At 42.5% G+C, this 17013-nt stretch overlaps 1 protein-coding gene across 10 annotated transcripts in view; it reads right to left on the bottom strand.

Annotated features, from left to right (window-relative positions):
* ITGB7 (integrin subunit beta 7) overlaps nt 1–17013 on the bottom strand; it is a 181177-nt gene that overhangs the window by 31452 nt on the left and 132712 nt on the right. For all 10 annotated transcript variants that reach the window (XM_056555302.1, XM_056555304.1, XM_056555307.1 and 7 more), the window contains 2 exons: nt 13379–13452; nt 5147–5348 (listed from right to left, as the gene is read on the bottom strand). In XM_056555302.1, coding sequence (XP_056411277.1) covers nt 5147–5348; nt 13379–13452 — 276 coding nt within the window. The remainder of the gene's footprint in view (nt 1–5146; nt 5349–13378; nt 13453–17013) is intronic.

Genomic DNA, 17013 nt, shown 5'->3' with positions numbered 1-17013 from the left:
ATGGTTTGCCTTGGCGAACGGAGTCTCACAGAGGAGGAACTGCTAAAAGTCATTCATCAAGAAATCGAATCATGGCTTACTCCATGAAAACTGGAAATGGGAACCATGGTGACCGACGACGGGAAGAGCATCTTGTCTGTGCTGCGACAAGGAAGCCTGAGACATGCGCCCTGCATGGCACACGTGTTCAATCTGGTTGTCAAGCAGTTCCAGAAGTGTTCCCCCCATCTGCAAGACATCCTAACAATGGGAAGAAAACTTTACATGCACTTTAGCCACTCTTACACCGCAAAGCACACCCTCCTTGAGAACGGTGTCCCCCAACATAGTTTGATTTGCAACGTTGGAATTCCACCCTCCATATGTTGGACCGACTATACGAACAGCGAAAAGCCATCACCGATTTCTCGATGATCCAAGCGGATTGGTGGGACTCCCCTGTGTAACTTTAATGCCAACCAGTGGCAGCTCATATGTGACAGCTGCTGTTTGCTCAGGCCCTTTGAGGAAGCCCCATTATTACTCAGTCTGCAGGATTACGGGATGAACAACATCATTCCACAGCTTCCTTTACTACAACACGTGCGGGAAACGATGGCTACATCTCACGGCCACATGAGCCCTGTGGGGGCTGAACTCAAAGAGGAGGGGGGGGCACAATGGAGCACAGTTTAGGTTTTGCAAAATAGGCGGTTTTTATAGTCATCTGCAGGAGCAGCCAGGGGAGCTAGAAGGTTATGAGGAAGACGAGACAGAGGACCCAGACACACCATGGCAGTATGCAGTGGAGATGGAGGCAGGGAGTCCCTCCGAGTCACTTGCACAAATGGCACGATGCATACTCACTTGCTTGCGTAGTATCTAGTGTTAAGCGGCATAGGCCATATTTGAATTTGCGATATTTCGCGAATATGTGGCCGAATATTCGTCATATATTCGCTAAATTTGCATATTGGTAATATTCGCGTTTTATTTTAGCATATGCGAAAATTTGCATATGCAAAAATTTGGATAAACGAAAATTCGCATATGCGAAAAATTACCGTATGCGAAAATTTGCATATGCAAAAATTCGTACGCCAGTCTGACACAGTAGTATTAGAGCCTTCTTTACACCACACAAGCTGGAAGCAGAGAGGGATGATGACTGTGATGTGTACTGTGGAGGAAAAAAAAACGAATATTCGTAATTACAAATATATAGTGCTATATTCGCTGGGGAGGGGTGGGGTGGCAGGCAGGAGCAGTACCAGCTAAATCAGCAGCAACCTGAGTCTACAGTCCCTGATAAGTAGCTTTCTTCACCCGCATAGTGAAGCAACTCATCAGCAGCAGGTAGACCTGGAGCAGGACCTGAACCTGCAGGTGGTGGCATGCCTTCACATGACCTTGCCAACACACTTTGAAGATCCGCTGGACTTCTGGGCAGCCAAACTTGATTTGCGGCCACAACTAGCAGAGTTTGCCCTGGAAAAGCTGTCCTGCCCGGCCAGTAGTGTGCCATCAAAGCGGGTGTTTAGTGCGGGGTCGGGGCCATAGTAACCCCAAGGAGAACTCATCTGTCCACGAAAAATGTGGAGAGGCTGATCTTTGTGAAGATGAATCAGGCATGGATCAGCCAGGATTTCCACCCACCAATGCCTGATGCATCAGAGTAGATTAACTATGGTGCCACACCAACACTTCACAAATATGGATAGTGCAAAACATATTTAAGGTACTGCTCCCCAGTTACACAAATTTCTCCACACCAGACCACAAGTAAGAATTGAGGATATGCATTAGCTAAAACTTAGCTTTTCTTAGGATAAAATATATGGACCCCAAGAAAAGGAAAGGTGTGCAAAAAACACCATGTGCCACCTACACCACCAAGTATTGTGATGCAAAGACCTCTAAAAGGTGAAAGGGAACAACGTATGGTCCATTGTAACGGGTGAGGGTTAAAACGTCCCCTTTAAGGCCCTACTCTCGCACTATTAATTCCCTTTTTGGCAAGTGTTACTCACCCTAAAAAGGGTGGCCCCACACAGGAACCTCTCCCTCTTTCCTGCTGCAAACACTGCCATTTCCCAGGGTTTTTAGTTGAAAATAGGGAGAGGTTCCTGTGTGGGGCTGCCCTTTTTAGGGCGAGTAACACTTGCCAAGAAGGGAATTAATAGTGCGAGAGTAGGGCCTTACAGGGGAAGTTTTTACCCCCACCTGCTACAATGGACAATACGTTCTACCCTTCCACCTTTTGGAGGCAAGTGTTACTCGTCCTAAAAAGGGCGGCCCCACACAGGAACCTCTCCCTATTTCCAACTAAAAACCCTGGGAAATGGCAGCGTTTGTAGGTGTAAATAGGGAGAGGTAGCTGTGTGGGGCCACCCTCTTTATGGCGAGTAACACTTGCCAAGAAGGGAATTAATAGTGCGAGAGTAGGGCCTTACAGGGGATATTTTCATACCCACCGGTTACAATGGACCATTTGTTGTTCCCTTCCACCTTTTAGAGGTCTTTGCATCACATCAATATCTGGTGGTGTAGGTGGCACATGGTGTTTTTTGCGCACCTTTCCTTTTGTTAAATAAAAACAAAATTGGGTCCATATATTTTATCCTAAGAATATTATTAAAAGTTAAGTTTTACATAATGCATATCCTCAATACTTACTTGTGAACACTAACACTTTTACAAAAGAGACCGTTTTCTTCTGCCTACCTGCCTCAGCTACTATTCTGATCCTGCCACCCGCCTGATGCCACACATCTGATGCCAAGTTCTCCTTCTTTCTCCCACCTTCTCCTCAAGCTGATGCCAGCTCCAGGCTGTCTCATTCTGCCACCATATGTTATCCTCAAGCTGATGCCAGCTCCAGGCTGTCTCATTCTGCCACCATGTTCTCCTCATGCTGATGCCAGCTCCAGGTTGTCTCATTCTGCCACCATATGCTCTCCTCATGCTGATGCCAGATCCAGACTGTCTCATTCTGCCACCATATGTTCTCCTCAAGCCAATGCCAACTCCAGGCTGTATCATTCTGCCACCATATGTTCTCCTCAAGCTGATGCCAGCTCCAGGCTGTCTCATTCTGCCACCATATGTTCTCCTCATGCTGATGCCAGCTTCAGGCTGTCTCATTCAGCCACCATATGTTCTCCTCTTGCTGCCGCCAACTCCAGGCTTTGTAATTCAGCCACTATATCGTCTCCTCATGCTGATGCCAGCTCCAGGCTGTCTCATTCTGCCACCATATGTTTTACTCATGCTTATGCCAGCTCCAGGTTGTCTCATTCTGCCACCATATGGTCAAATCTTTCTGCCACCAACTCCAGGTTGTGTAATTCAGCCACTATATGGTCTCCTCATGCTGCCGTCAACTCCAGGCTGTGTCATTCAGTCACTATATGGTCTCCTCATGCTTCCGCAACCTCCAGGCTGTGGCATTCAGCCACTATATGGTCTCCTTATGCTCCCCCCCACTTCCTCGGTGTGTCATTCAGACACTATATGGTCTCCACTTGCTGCCGCCAACTCCAGACTGTATCATTCAGGCACTATATGGTCTACTCATGCTTCTGCCACTTCCAGGCTGTGTCATTCAGCCACTATATGGTCTCCTCATGCTTCCGCCACCTCCAGGCTGTGTCATTCAGCCACTATATGGTATCGTCATGCTTCCGCCACCTCCAGGCTGTGTCATTCATCCACTATATGGTCTCCTCTTGCTGCCACCAACTCCAGGCTGTTTCATTCTGTCAGATTATGGTCTCCTCATGCTGCTGCCAACTCCAGGCTGTGTCACCGTGCCGCCATGTGGTCTCCTCATGTTGCTGTTACATTATATAAAACTTTTTAGGTTCATCTATTTGAAACCTTAAATTTATATGTTAAAAAATATCTTTAATCTTTTCAATTGTGAGGCCGTCTCGTCAGGCGGTTGCCACCTACAGGCTGGATCATTCAGCCACTTTATGGTCTCCTTATGCTGCTGTCACCTCCACGCTGTGTAATTCAGGCACTACATGGTCTCCTCCTGCTGCCGCCACCTCCACCCTTTGTCACTCAGCCACTATATGGTCTCCTCATGCTTCCGCCTCCTCCAGGCTGTGTCATTCTGCCGCCATATGGTCTCCTCATACTGATGCCACCTCCAGGCTCTGTCATTGTGCTGCTCTGCGACAGTGATTCTAATAGCGATCCCTATTATAACAGTATTATATCACTAACACACCACACTCCCTATGAGTGTGCCTGACGAAGGGTCCGTTTCGGACCAGAAACGCGTAGCCTATGTATTCACAAATAAAGCCTTTCAAAGGAATGCAGATGTGTTCCTGATCTTCTTAATATCCAGAGTTCCAGTGCCTACAAAAACCTGCTATTACGTTACACTGGGACAGCGTGCCTGCTACCAGAGGACTGAGGCTGCGGACCTGGGAATTGGTACCATACCACGCTCTTTAGGTGTTGTGCCCTGAGCGCAACGCCTTCTGGTGAGTTTAACCTTGAATACGTGTAAACTCAAATTCTTAAGCATACTTCACTAGGGGCGCAACTTCCCTCTTTCTTTTTTCCTCTCCCCTTATGACTGTTATGACAAGGCAAAGTTTTTTACACCCCTAATGAGGCTCTCTGTAGCCCAGAAATAGCAATTTTTTTAATAGAAATTCACAACAAATAGATTTGGACCGAATCGAATTTTTCAAAAATTCGCTCATCTCTATCTCTCACTACTCCGTCACTCTGGTCACTGATACAGTCATATTCCTGGTGCTGGGTGGTTGACACGTCAGACTGCAGCTCAGCTAATCACTTGGTGCAGCAGTATGACATCTCGGCCAGTGATTGGCTGAGCGACTGTGTAACCTACTGAGCCGGTCTTCTTCTTGGTTCTGGGGCCTAATATGTCACACTATTGCTGAGTCAGCAGTGTGACATCAATACTCACTGATCAAAACTTTTGCCATTTCTGTTTAACATTTCAAAAATTTCTTAAAGTGACAGTGCCTATTTAACAATAGAAGTACATAGTTTTCTTATTAAATACAACCACATGTTACAAAACCAGACTAGAAATCCCATATACATTGTAGATAAAAGGCTTTAATTGTTATATGATTATTTGTTCTTACATAATCAACATAACTGATCTGTGTCTTACCAGGGCGCAGCTTTAGGTAGACCTTCTGTGGAGCTAGTTGTGTGACCGTGTCTTCATCAGCACTTTCACTTAAGGGTGCATCTTTAAGAAACTGAACAAGTCCTTTGGGGTCTATCAAGTGTTCTTCATCACATCCTCGTTGGATGAGCTCTAGACGTGTGGAACATCGAGACCCTTCTGACTCACCTCCTTGTGTGAAATTCTGCATAATAGGACAGCCTTCAATGAGTTACTTTACACTATACTATAGACACTAAGGGGGAGGTTTATCACAGAGGAAAAGTTGCTGAGTTGCCCATAGCAACCAATCAGATCGCTTTTTTCATTTCTGAAAAAGCGATCTGATTGGTTGCTATGGGCAACTCAGCAACTTTTCCTCTGGTCAGGTTTTGATAAATCTCCTACAGGAGGGAGAGCAGGGACTAAGCAAAGGACCTTCCAGTTCCTCCCTGGGGTTCCTCCCACATATGCCTATAGCTCAAGTCATTTGCTCTTGGTTTTGTTACAAAACAATTACTAGGTGCTGGCAACTCTTTTAGTACACAATTATATAAGCGCTAACATTATAATTGCGAATAATAGAAAGACTGCATAAGATGCAACTATAAGTCATACAACAGAAAGTGCAAATATGTTGCTGACGTCTCTGACAATCACTAAGTAGCATGAAAAGCACAGTCTGCTTGACTATTGCAGTGCCTTGTGTGTTTTTTCCCCCACTCTAGAAGTTTAGTCCAGTGATCCCTCTAGAATATGGGAGCCTTGGGAAAATTTGCAACATCCTAAAGCCAACCCTGAATTGGGTCAAAAATCTATTCCTTTACTGAGATCTCTCAAATATCTCTGTATATTGAGACTTTTTTTTAGTTTTTAAACCTCCAAAACATTGGCCAAGAGGCAAGAGCAAACATACAAACCACTTAAAGGGAACCAATCATGTGATCTTACTATATATCACGTGTGGCAACGTGTTATATATAGTACAATTTTCAATTTCACCATCTCTGAGGGATGTTTTTGCCCGCAGGGATGGTGAGGATATAAGTTTAAAAAGTCTTCCCGCCATACACCTAAGTAGTCCCCTGGGAGGGGAGCTATACTAACCTAATCCCGGTCTTCTCAGCTGTAATCACACACCCTTGGTGTGATTGACAGTCCAGGCATGGCCTGCCTCATCACTCTGCTCCATCTGCTTAGGGAGCAAAGTGGTGACGTGGGCTGTCACTCACGCCAAGGGGATGTGATTACAGCGGAGAAGACCGAGATTAGGTAAGTATAGTTCCAGGGGACTACTTAGGGGGACGGCGGGGAGACTTTTGAATCTTATATCCCCACTATACCTGCAGGCAGAAACGTCCCCCGAGGATGGTGAGGATGAAGATTATACCACATATAACACGTTGCCACGTGGTATATATAGTAAAATCACATGATTGGTTCCCTTTAACAAAGACTTTGGAAAATCCCTGGTTAAACTTGATGGACATGTGTCTTTTTTCAATCGTTCTACTTAACTAAAATACATGGGGTACTGATAACAACTCTCCCTGCTGTTCTCACTTATGGTAAATAAAGGAGAAGGAAATATAAACTTCCGGTATGAAAACCTCAAGACTGTGTAGACTGATGAAGTAGGCACTGGCAGACATAAGAATGTCCCCTTTACTAGACCCTTTGATGCCAGGCAGACTGTACAAGCTGCGGTTTATTGTTTTGACTCAGTTGCTCCACAGAGTCATTTGTACAGAGAAGAATTACTGACTATCGATAACATGTGGGTAAGGTGCAACTTTCACAGCTTGTAGTATATTTTTCAAGAAAAGTATCCAGAACCCTCTAGAGCTTGAATCAACCATCACAACATTGAGAGTGCCATAGTCTTACTGCTCTTGCACCAGATACAAATTGATTATGATGGAGCTCACCTTTATCCACACTACAACAGGATCATTGCACAGTGCTACCCCCCACCAGATTACTGGATATTTATCTGTTGGTACCTGGAGTGTTCCTACATTAAACTTATCCTAGTATACAGTAACTAAAAAAAATACTTTCAATAAAATGCAATTGTCTCATGTGATGAGCATATAAAACGCACCAACTAGAAAAAAAAAATAATAATTTTAAAACACATTAAAAAGGAAACCTCTGAATGTATAGCCAAAAAAACATACAAGCAATATAATACATTATATACTGTGATATATCAAAGGTCTTTCACACAATAGTTTAATATAGGAACACTCCAGATAACAACAGTAAAGAATCTCTATCTGTGATGATGGTCAAACCTTTTTTCCTCTAGATGTACCGCATCCCCTTTGTTATATAGGTTGGGTACTCCTGTGGAAAACTTCATCTGGTGCCAGAAAGTGAAACAGATTTGTAAATTACTTCTATTTAAAAATCTTAATCTTTCCAAGAACTGTCCAGAGCAGGAGAAAATCCCCATAGCAAATCTCTCCTGATCTGAACAGTTCCTGACATGGAAAGAGGTGTCAGCAGAGAGCACTGTGGTCAGATAGAAATTAAAAAAAAAAAGAACCTCCTCTGTAGTATACAGCAGCTGATAAGTACTGGAAGGATTAAGATTTTTTTTAATAAAAGTAATTTATAAATCTGTTTAACTTTCTGGCACCAGTTGATTAAAATTGTTTTATTCCACCAGATTACCCCTTTAAGCCCTTAAGGACCAAGGACGTCCGGGGACCTCCTGGCACCCTGGGCTTTAAGGACCAAGGATGTCCCCGGACATCCTGGCATTTTCCGGTCCCTGCCGCGCGCTGGGCAGAGATCGGAAGCGGATGCCTGCTGAAATGCTTCAGGAGGAATCTAGGGCCAACGGCGAGGGGGGCCATGTCAGCCCCCCATGTCGGCGATCATCGCAAATCGCGAGGGAAATCGCCCCTGCGATCTGCGGCGTTACCGGGCTGATCAGGTCTCTGGGACCCGACCGCCCGGTAATTTTGCATGATCCCGGTTGTCACAGACAGCCAGGACCATGCTGAAGTATAGGAGCGAGGTGGCAAACATGCCACCTCCTCCTATCCCCTGCGATTCGTCGGTTAGAACTAACCGACCAATCGCAGGGGGGTTACTTCCTCCCGCCCTGCCCGGCCCCGGGAAGTCCAGAGAGAACAGGAGGAAGACCGGAGGATGCGGCGGGGGACGGGGGAGTGCTGGGGCCCGGCCCTGGTACTTACCTCGTCCCTGAAGACCCGTATCCCGGCGGCGGAGACGGCGGCGGTGGCGACAGGTGAGTGGATCTTCGGCGGCATTGCGGGACATTTGCAGCAGTCCAGACCGCCGTAAAGCGATCTGGACTGCTCCATCTGGTCCCCTTACACTAGAACTCCCAGCATGCCCAGACAGCCCTTGGCGTCTGGGCATGCTGGGAGTTGCAGTTTTGCAACATCTGGAGGTCCACAGTTTGGAGACCACTGTGCCCTTCCAGATGTTGCAAAACTACACATCCTCAGCATGCCCTTACTGTCCAGGCATGCTGGGAGTTGTAGTTCTGTAACATCTGGCCCTTTAGATGTTGCAGAACTACAACTCCCAGCATGCCTGGACAGTTTTGGCATACGGGAGTTGTAGTTTTGCAACATCTGGAAGGGTACAGATTGGGAACCACTGTATTAGTGGTCTGCAAACTGTAGTCCTCCAGATGTTGCAAAACTACAACTCCAAGCATGCTGGGAGTTGTAGTTCGGCAACATCTGGCTCTAAATATGTTGCCGAACTACTACTTCCAGCATGCCTGAGAATGCTTGGAGTTGTAGTTTTGCAACATCTGGAGGGCTACAGCTTGGACACCACTATACAGTGGTCCCCAAACTGTTCTCCTACAGCTGTTGCGTAACTATTACTCCCAATATGCCCTTTGGCTGTCTGGGCATGCTGGGAGTTGTGGTTTTGCAACAACTGGAGGCACACTGGTTGGGAAACATTGTCTGTTTCCTAACACAGTGTTTCCCAACCCGTGTGCTTCCAGCTGTTGCAAAACTATAACTACCAGCATGCACTGATATACCGTGCATGATGGGAGTTGCAGTTTTGCAACAGCCAGAGGTTCCCCCCATGTGAATGTACAGGGTACATTCAAATGGGCAGGGGGCTTACAGTGAGTATCAGGCTGCAAGTTTGCAATGCAGAAAATTTTGCGCGGCAGCTCAAACTCGCAGCGGGAAACTCGCTGTAATCCCCCGCCTGTGTGACTGTACCCTAAAAACACTACACTACACTACACTAACACAAAATAAAATAAAAAGTAAAAAACACTACACTACACTAACACAAAATAAAATAAAAAGTAAAAAACACTACATATACACATACCCCTACACAGCCCCCCTCCCCCCAAAAAATGAAAAACATCTGGTACGCTACTGTTTCCAAAACGGAGCCTCCAGCTGTTGCAAAATAATAACTCCCAGTATTGCCGGACAGCCATTGACTGTCCAGGCATGCTGGGAGTTTTGCAACAGCTGGAGGCACCCTGTTTGTGAATCACTGGCGTAGAATACCCCTATGTCCACCCCTATGCAAATGCCTAATTCAGGCCTTAAATGCACATGGCGCTCTCACTTTGGAGCCCTGTCGTATTTTAAGGCAACAGTTTAGGGCCACATATGAGGTATCGCCGTACTCGGGAGAAATTGCCTAACAAATTTTGTGAGGCTTTTTCTCCTTTCACCCCTTATGAAAAGGTGAAGTTGGGGTCTACACCAGCATGTTAGTGTAAAAAAATAAATTTTTTACACTAACATGCTGGTGTTGCCCTATACTTTTCTTTTTGACAAGAGGTAAATGGGAAAAAATCCCCCAAAATTTGTTATGCAATTTCTCCTGACTACGGAGATACCCCATATGTGGGCGCAAAGTGCTCTGGGGGCGCACAACAAGGCCCAGAAGGGAGAGTGCACCATGTACATTTGAGGTGATTTGCACAAGGGTGGCTGATTGTTTCAGCGGTTTTGACAAACGCCAAAAAAAAAACACATGTGACCCCATTTCGGAAACTACACCCCTCACGGAATGTAATGAGGGGTGCAGTGAGAATTTACACCCCACTGGTGTCTGACAGATCTTTGGAACAGTGGGCTGTGCAAATTTAAAATTTTGTACAGCCCACTGTTCCAAAGATCTGACAGACACCAGTGGGGGGTAAATGCTCACTGTACCCCTTGTTACGTTCCTCAAGGGGTCTAGTTTTCAAAATGGTATGCCATGTTGGGGTTATTTTGCTGTCCTGGCACCATAGGGGCTTCCTAAATGTGACATGCCCGAGCAAAATTTGTTCTCCAAAAGCCAAATGTGACTCCTTCTCTTCTGAGCATTGTAGCATTTTAGAGAAATATTTTTTTTTTTACATATACAAAAGTCGTGAAACCCCTGTGGGGTATTAAGGCTCACTTTATTCCTTGTTATGTTCCTCAAGGGGTCTAGTTTCCAAAATGGTATACCATGTGTTTTTTGTTTTTTTGCTGTCCTGGCATCATAGGGGCTTCCTAAATGCGACATGCCCCCAGAGCAAAATTTGCTCTCAAAAAGCCAAATATGGCTCCTTCTCTTCTGAGCATTGTAGTTCGCCCATAGTGCACTTCAGGTCAACTTATGGGGTACCTCCATACTCAGAAGAGATGGGGTTACACATTTTGGGGGTTATTTTCTGCTATTAACCCTTGCAAAAATGTGAAATTTGGCGGAAACACATTTTAGTGATTTTTTTTTTTTACATATGCAAAAGTCGTGAAACACCTGTAGGGTATTAAGGCTCACTTTATTCCTTGTTACATTTCTCAAGGGGTCTAATTTCCAAAATGGTATGGCATGTGGTTTTTTTTTTTTTTTTGCTGTTCTTGCACCATAAGGGCTTCCTAAATGCAACATGCCCCCCAAAAACCATTTCAGAAAAACATACTCTCCAAAATCCCCTTGTCGCTCCTTCGCTTCTGAGCCCTCTACTGCACCCGCCGAACAATTTACATAGACATATGAGGTATGTGCTTACTTGAGAGAAATTGGGCTACAAATATATATTTTCAAAAAATGAAGATTGTGAATTTTCTCCTTCACTTTGCTGCTATTCCTGTGAAACACCTAAAGGGTTAAAACACTGACTGAATGTCATTTTGAATACTTTGGGGGGTGAAGTTTTTATAATGGGGTCATTTGTGGGGTATGATAAGACCCTTCAAATCCCCTTCAAACCTGAACTGGTCCCTGAAAAATAGTGAGTTTGGAAATTTTGTGAAAAATTGGAAAATTGCTGCTGAACTTTGAAGCCCTCTGGTATCTTCCAAAAGTAAAAACACATCAATTTTATGATGCAAACATAAAGTAGACATATTGTATATGTGAATAAAAAAAAATTATTTGGAATATCCATTTTCCTTACAAGCAGAGAGCTTCAAAGTTAGAAAAATGCAAAATTTTAAAATTTTTCATCAAATTTGGGGATTTTTCACCAAGAAAGGATGCAAGTTACCACAAAATTTTACCACTATGTTAAAGTAGAATGTCACGAAAAAACTATCTCAGAATCAGAATGATAACTAAAAGCATTCCAGAGTTATTAATGTTTAAAGTGACAGTGGTCAGATGTGCAAAAAACGCTCTGGTCCTAAGGTGTAAAATGGCTGGGTCCTTAAGGGGTTAAAACATTTACGCACTGTCATATACACTATCAGTCATATAATTGAACATTTTAATCCATGTTTCCGTTAAGATGTTATTTTTCCTAAACTAAACATCTACAAGCTTGACAACCTGTCTTGGTACTGCAGTTGACCTATTACCTTCCTTATCTTAGTCGTCCTCCTCTGCACCATCTCCAGTTCAGCCATGTCCTTCTTATATGCAGGTGCCCAAAATTGGACACAATACTCCATGCTTGATCTAACTAGGGATTTATATAGAGGCAAACTCTTTGACTGTCTTGATGCATCCAATGATTTTATTTACCTCGGCAGACGCTCCCTGTCACTGAACACTAAAGTTTACTGTCCACTAACACCCCTAAGTCCTTTTCAGCAGCAGTTTTTTGTCCCCTCAACCCAAACGCATAACCTCACATTCATCCAAGTTAAACTCCATTTGCAATTTCTCTTCCCAAGATCAGATGTGTTATGGATCTGTATTCGATTATATGCACACACATAATTTCAAGATTTATTTCGAGCCTCAAAAAAAAAAAAAAAAGTTTTCACAAGCAAAATGAGTCTCAAACTTTTAGACTATTTTTTTGTCATTTGAAATGTTTTTGATTAACTTTTTTAAAGGAATTTTTTAAACAGTTTTAAATTTTTTAGCTACAGCTTATATGCAGTTTACAAACAAGCTGTTTCTTCGGATATAAACAGCCCTAAAAGAGTGCAAAAAAGTCCCAAAAATCATGTTTTTTTTTAAATCAAAAGTAAATATTAATTAAAGCCCACAACCACTTTCAGATGCAGATGAGATCCCTGTTTATTCTTCACATGGACAATGTAACACAAAGTTTACAGCCTATGTTTTATATAAAAACTGCCCATATGAAGTCCCTTATTCTTTATTTTACACCTGTTATAATTATTTATGTAAATTAAATGTTCTATTTACATGTTCTGTTGCAGATAAATTATTTTTGTCTTAAAGGGGCACTCCACCCCTAGACATCTTATCCCCTTGTCTGAACTCCCTGCTGCACCCTGAGTTCATTTAGAGTGATGGGTGCAGCGCCGGAGGCTCATAACATCACGGCCACACACCCTCATTGCCCTCACGCCCCCTCCCATAGACTTGCATTGAGGGGGCATGACCGTGACGTCACGAGCGGGGCGTGGCTGTGATATTATGAGCCTCCGCCCCGCATTGCCAGTTATCCGGCATGGAGTGAGGTTCGATCCGTGCACCGGATGTCTGGGGTGCCGCAGCCAAGATCACGAGATCAGACTTCTTATCCCCTTTCCTTTGCATAGGGGATAAGATGTCTAGGGGCAGAATACCCCTTTAAGTTTATACCCTGAAATAGCAAAAGATAAAATACAGCCATAGCTTACATCATTCTGCAATCCCATACACACATTGGTCACAAAAGTCCATCAAAAAAGAAATAACATTAGATACTTGTGTAAGCAATTCTTACTTTGTTATATCATTTATATTTTACTATATCATAATAGATCATGTCACATATGCGTACAATGTCGTGGCATCCCTATTTCTTAGGTAACTGAAGACACTGACCTTAGCTGAGCACCATACACAGCTGGGGTGGGACTGGATGCACTCCGAGCAGGATAAGGTGTGCTTACAAATGTCTGCAATAGGACAAGAAACCAAGTAATATTACCACCTACTGCAACATTCTATATATCATCAACAGCCATGTATGTTGTGTGCAAATTCTACATGGCACCACTCAAACTATTGGTGCCTATTCGCATTTGACTAAAATGTATAAAAATTGTTCATCTTGAGAAATTCAACAGTAAATGATCAATTTTTTCCCTATAGACAAAAGATCCTTGTCTTTTGTATAGGAACAATGGGGGAGATTTATCAAAACATGTGTAGAGAAAGAGTGGTGCTCTTAGCAATCAATTAGATTGCTTCTTTCATTTTGCAGAGGCCTTTTTAGAAATGAAAAAAAAAAAAAAAGCAATCTGATTGGTTACTATGGGCAACTGCACCACTTTCTCTTTACACAGTTATTGATAAATCTCCCCCCAAGAATTTTTTTTTTGAAACAATGTTCCCACAATGCTTGTTTGTCCTTCTACTGGTGTCATCAGTCATGTATGGTCAGCTTGCACGGTTATAATGGCCAATATGTATTCATGTATATGACTGTGTCTGTGAAATGATTACTAACTAGGCAATGATTTGCTTAATGGTTTTTCAATCATAAACCTACTTTTACCTAATGTGAATGGCTTTAGTCTCATGTACATGACATGGAGTACAATGGAGGTCCATACCACAGAGCCAAAGGGACACAATATCATGCTGGCAGTTGTATGTACAGACCTATTCTCCCTTAAAAGTAATGCATTGGTCTGCTGCTTAGCTAATTTGTATGTAGGCCTCCCCAGACAGCAGAAAAATATTAAAATCCAATATGCCCAATCCATTGCCCTGTCAGGAGATAAGCTGCTGTTAGAAATGTCTGTCTGAAATTTGTTACCCACTGAAATAAACATACAGCTCCAACCATGCTCAGACCAACTATGAGGCCTCTAATAAAAAGCTTGACAGGAGCCAAAATATTAGTGGCCAATAAAGACCCATGTCGATCAGAAATGAATGGTATTTTCTTGTGATATGCTACTAACGTTTTCAGTGAGAGCTTGGCGAGCTGGCCCCCTGCCTCCGTTGCGCACAACAGCACAATAGCAAGGAATGAATAAACAGCCATATCTCTGCAACTAATACACAGATTTAAGTAAGTAACAACTGTTTTTTATGCTGTTCACCCGCACTATAACCCAGTATATTGGGTTTTGTGAAGAGGCTGTCATTTACCCTTTAAATTTTACTGTAATATATTCATTTGATTGACTTTGTTCTCTTTATTTCATGACTCACATAAAAAGTTCTATAGTTTCACTATGTACATGTGTTATTTAGTAACTTTGAACATCAGTAACTAAGACAACGTATTCTTTATTCTCAGATCCTATTTCTTCCTCATTCTCACACGCCTCGGCTTGCCTTGTCTCTCACTTCATAGAGTTGTCTGTGGTTTCATTTTCATATTGTTATTTCCCATTTTTATATAGAGGAACATGTTATCATTGTAGTTAGTAAGAAATACCTCATTCTACATTACAATCAGTCAAACATTTTTTCTACAGAGTTGCAAAGCATAGGGTTAGCAACCATATACTTTACATAGTGTCATGCAAATACAATTTCCCTTTCTTTCTTTCTTTTTTTTTTTTTTTTATATGAAACTTCCTTTTAAGGTTAAAGCCCCAGAGTGACTTTTGGTATTGTGAGATATTCCTAGTAAGGGTACGTTCCCACACGTCGTATTTTGCTGCGTATTTGCTGCGTATTTGGTGCTGCGTATTTTCCTACCCATTGACTTCAACAGAGAAAATAAAATACGCAGCAGCAAATACGCAGCAAATACGCTGTGTGGGAATGTACCCTAAAACTGCAAGTTACTGTGATCATAGCAAGACCTATAGGTGAAAAGGTCATCTACAGTCACACGAATTATACCCGGGTTGGAATGTTTGTTTGTTAGAGATAGTGTGCAGACCTGGCACGAAACTGAAAATTCAATTTGCAAGATTCATATTATATTTTCAAAGTTTTTTTTTTAATTAAATCGAATATATTGTCAATCAATTATACTGGTTGTTTAGACTTATTGTAAAAGACTAATACAGTATACTTTATCTTTCAGTTCCTAACCATATTCATCACTGTTTGCTGTCAACATTATTCATTCACAGACTAAACATTCACCCTAGTCCTAAAAAATAACAAACCATTCCATCTTAAAATGATCATGAGGCCATGAGGTTTGTACACAACACTGGACAACCTCTGTGACCAGTGGTTTTCCTAGAACATCATGTGAAAGACTGAATAAATGAGCACATGACAAATCAAATGTTCTTCATCTCATAGACAAGTCTTACTGAGTCGCCTAAATGTTTATGCTATGACTTAATTCCACTTTTCCTAAGCTGTCCTATTATGCAGTTGTGTTTTTAGTTTTAAGGCTGTTATATACCAGAAACATTGAAAAAGTTTCAGAACTTTTTTTCTACTCTATTTCAATACAAAATACATTACAAAAAAATCACCTTTCTTTGCAATGCAAGTCACATGATAAGACATGACCAATAACTACTCCTCCTGTCTTTACCATTTCCAATAAATATATAAAAATGTGGAATCTTTTAGAACTCCCTCGTAAATTTTTAAATATCAGTCCTCTGAAAGATACAATACAACCATGTGTATCAATAAAATTAATATTATCCTTTTCATTTTATTAGGCTACTGAAAAAGGGGGGCAGATGCACCCCAAAACCTGTTTGGCCTAATAAAGAAGTGCATAAAATGAGAGGATCAGCCTTCTAGTACAGAATAATAATCATATCAAAGGGAATCTGTCATCAATATTACCTGGACTGACCTGTCTTACAAGCTTGTAGCGTGGGTGACACTGATGGTGTGCAGCTCAATTCTGCAGCAGAAAGGCTCAGCACAGGAGAGGAGGCATTGATAGGAAGATACCGGCTGGATGTCACCGTGCACCGGGAGCTTGGGATGATCCCCATGCACCAAACGGGTCATTTGCATGTACTGAAAACCAGGATTGAGACTAGTAGTGGGGACCAGTAAGTATCATTGTCCTCAGTGTCACTTTTTCTACAAGCCTGTGCAACTGGTTCGTGTGGGTGATACTGATGACAGATTCCCTTTAATAGTAATAATAATAACAATAATCATGCAGAACTTTACATTTTTCAGGGTAAGAATAAAGACAAATATTAGACATTACAGTTAAACACTAAATATTCAAACAGGATGAGTAATGGAATACAGTCTATAAGGGATGAGGTTAAGACACAAGGTAGCAAGTGCTTTGTGTATTCATTTGTCCAGCCATGTTTTATAAATAGGGGAGATTACATAAAGGGGATGAATGGTCATCAGCCAATCTCTGGTGCATTAAATGCATAGAGCATAGGGGGAGACACTGCTAAATGATAGTGGGGGAGATCAATTAGGAAATATTATAGACCTACTTGCAGAGATGTGTCTTCAGGGCACATTTAAAACTGTGGATGTTGGGTATAAGTCAGAGGGTTTGGGGTATTGCATTCCAGTAAACCGGTGTAGCACAAGTAAAGTCT

This window comes from Hyla sarda, chromosome 2 (genome assembly GCF_029499605.1).
Source record: "Hyla sarda isolate aHylSar1 chromosome 2, aHylSar1.hap1, whole genome shotgun sequence".
Classification (NCBI taxonomy): domain Eukaryota; kingdom Metazoa; phylum Chordata; class Amphibia; order Anura; family Hylidae; genus Hyla; species Hyla sarda.
The sequence above is the reverse complement of the archived record's forward strand: the minus strand, read 5'-3'. Positions and strand labels throughout refer to the sequence as shown.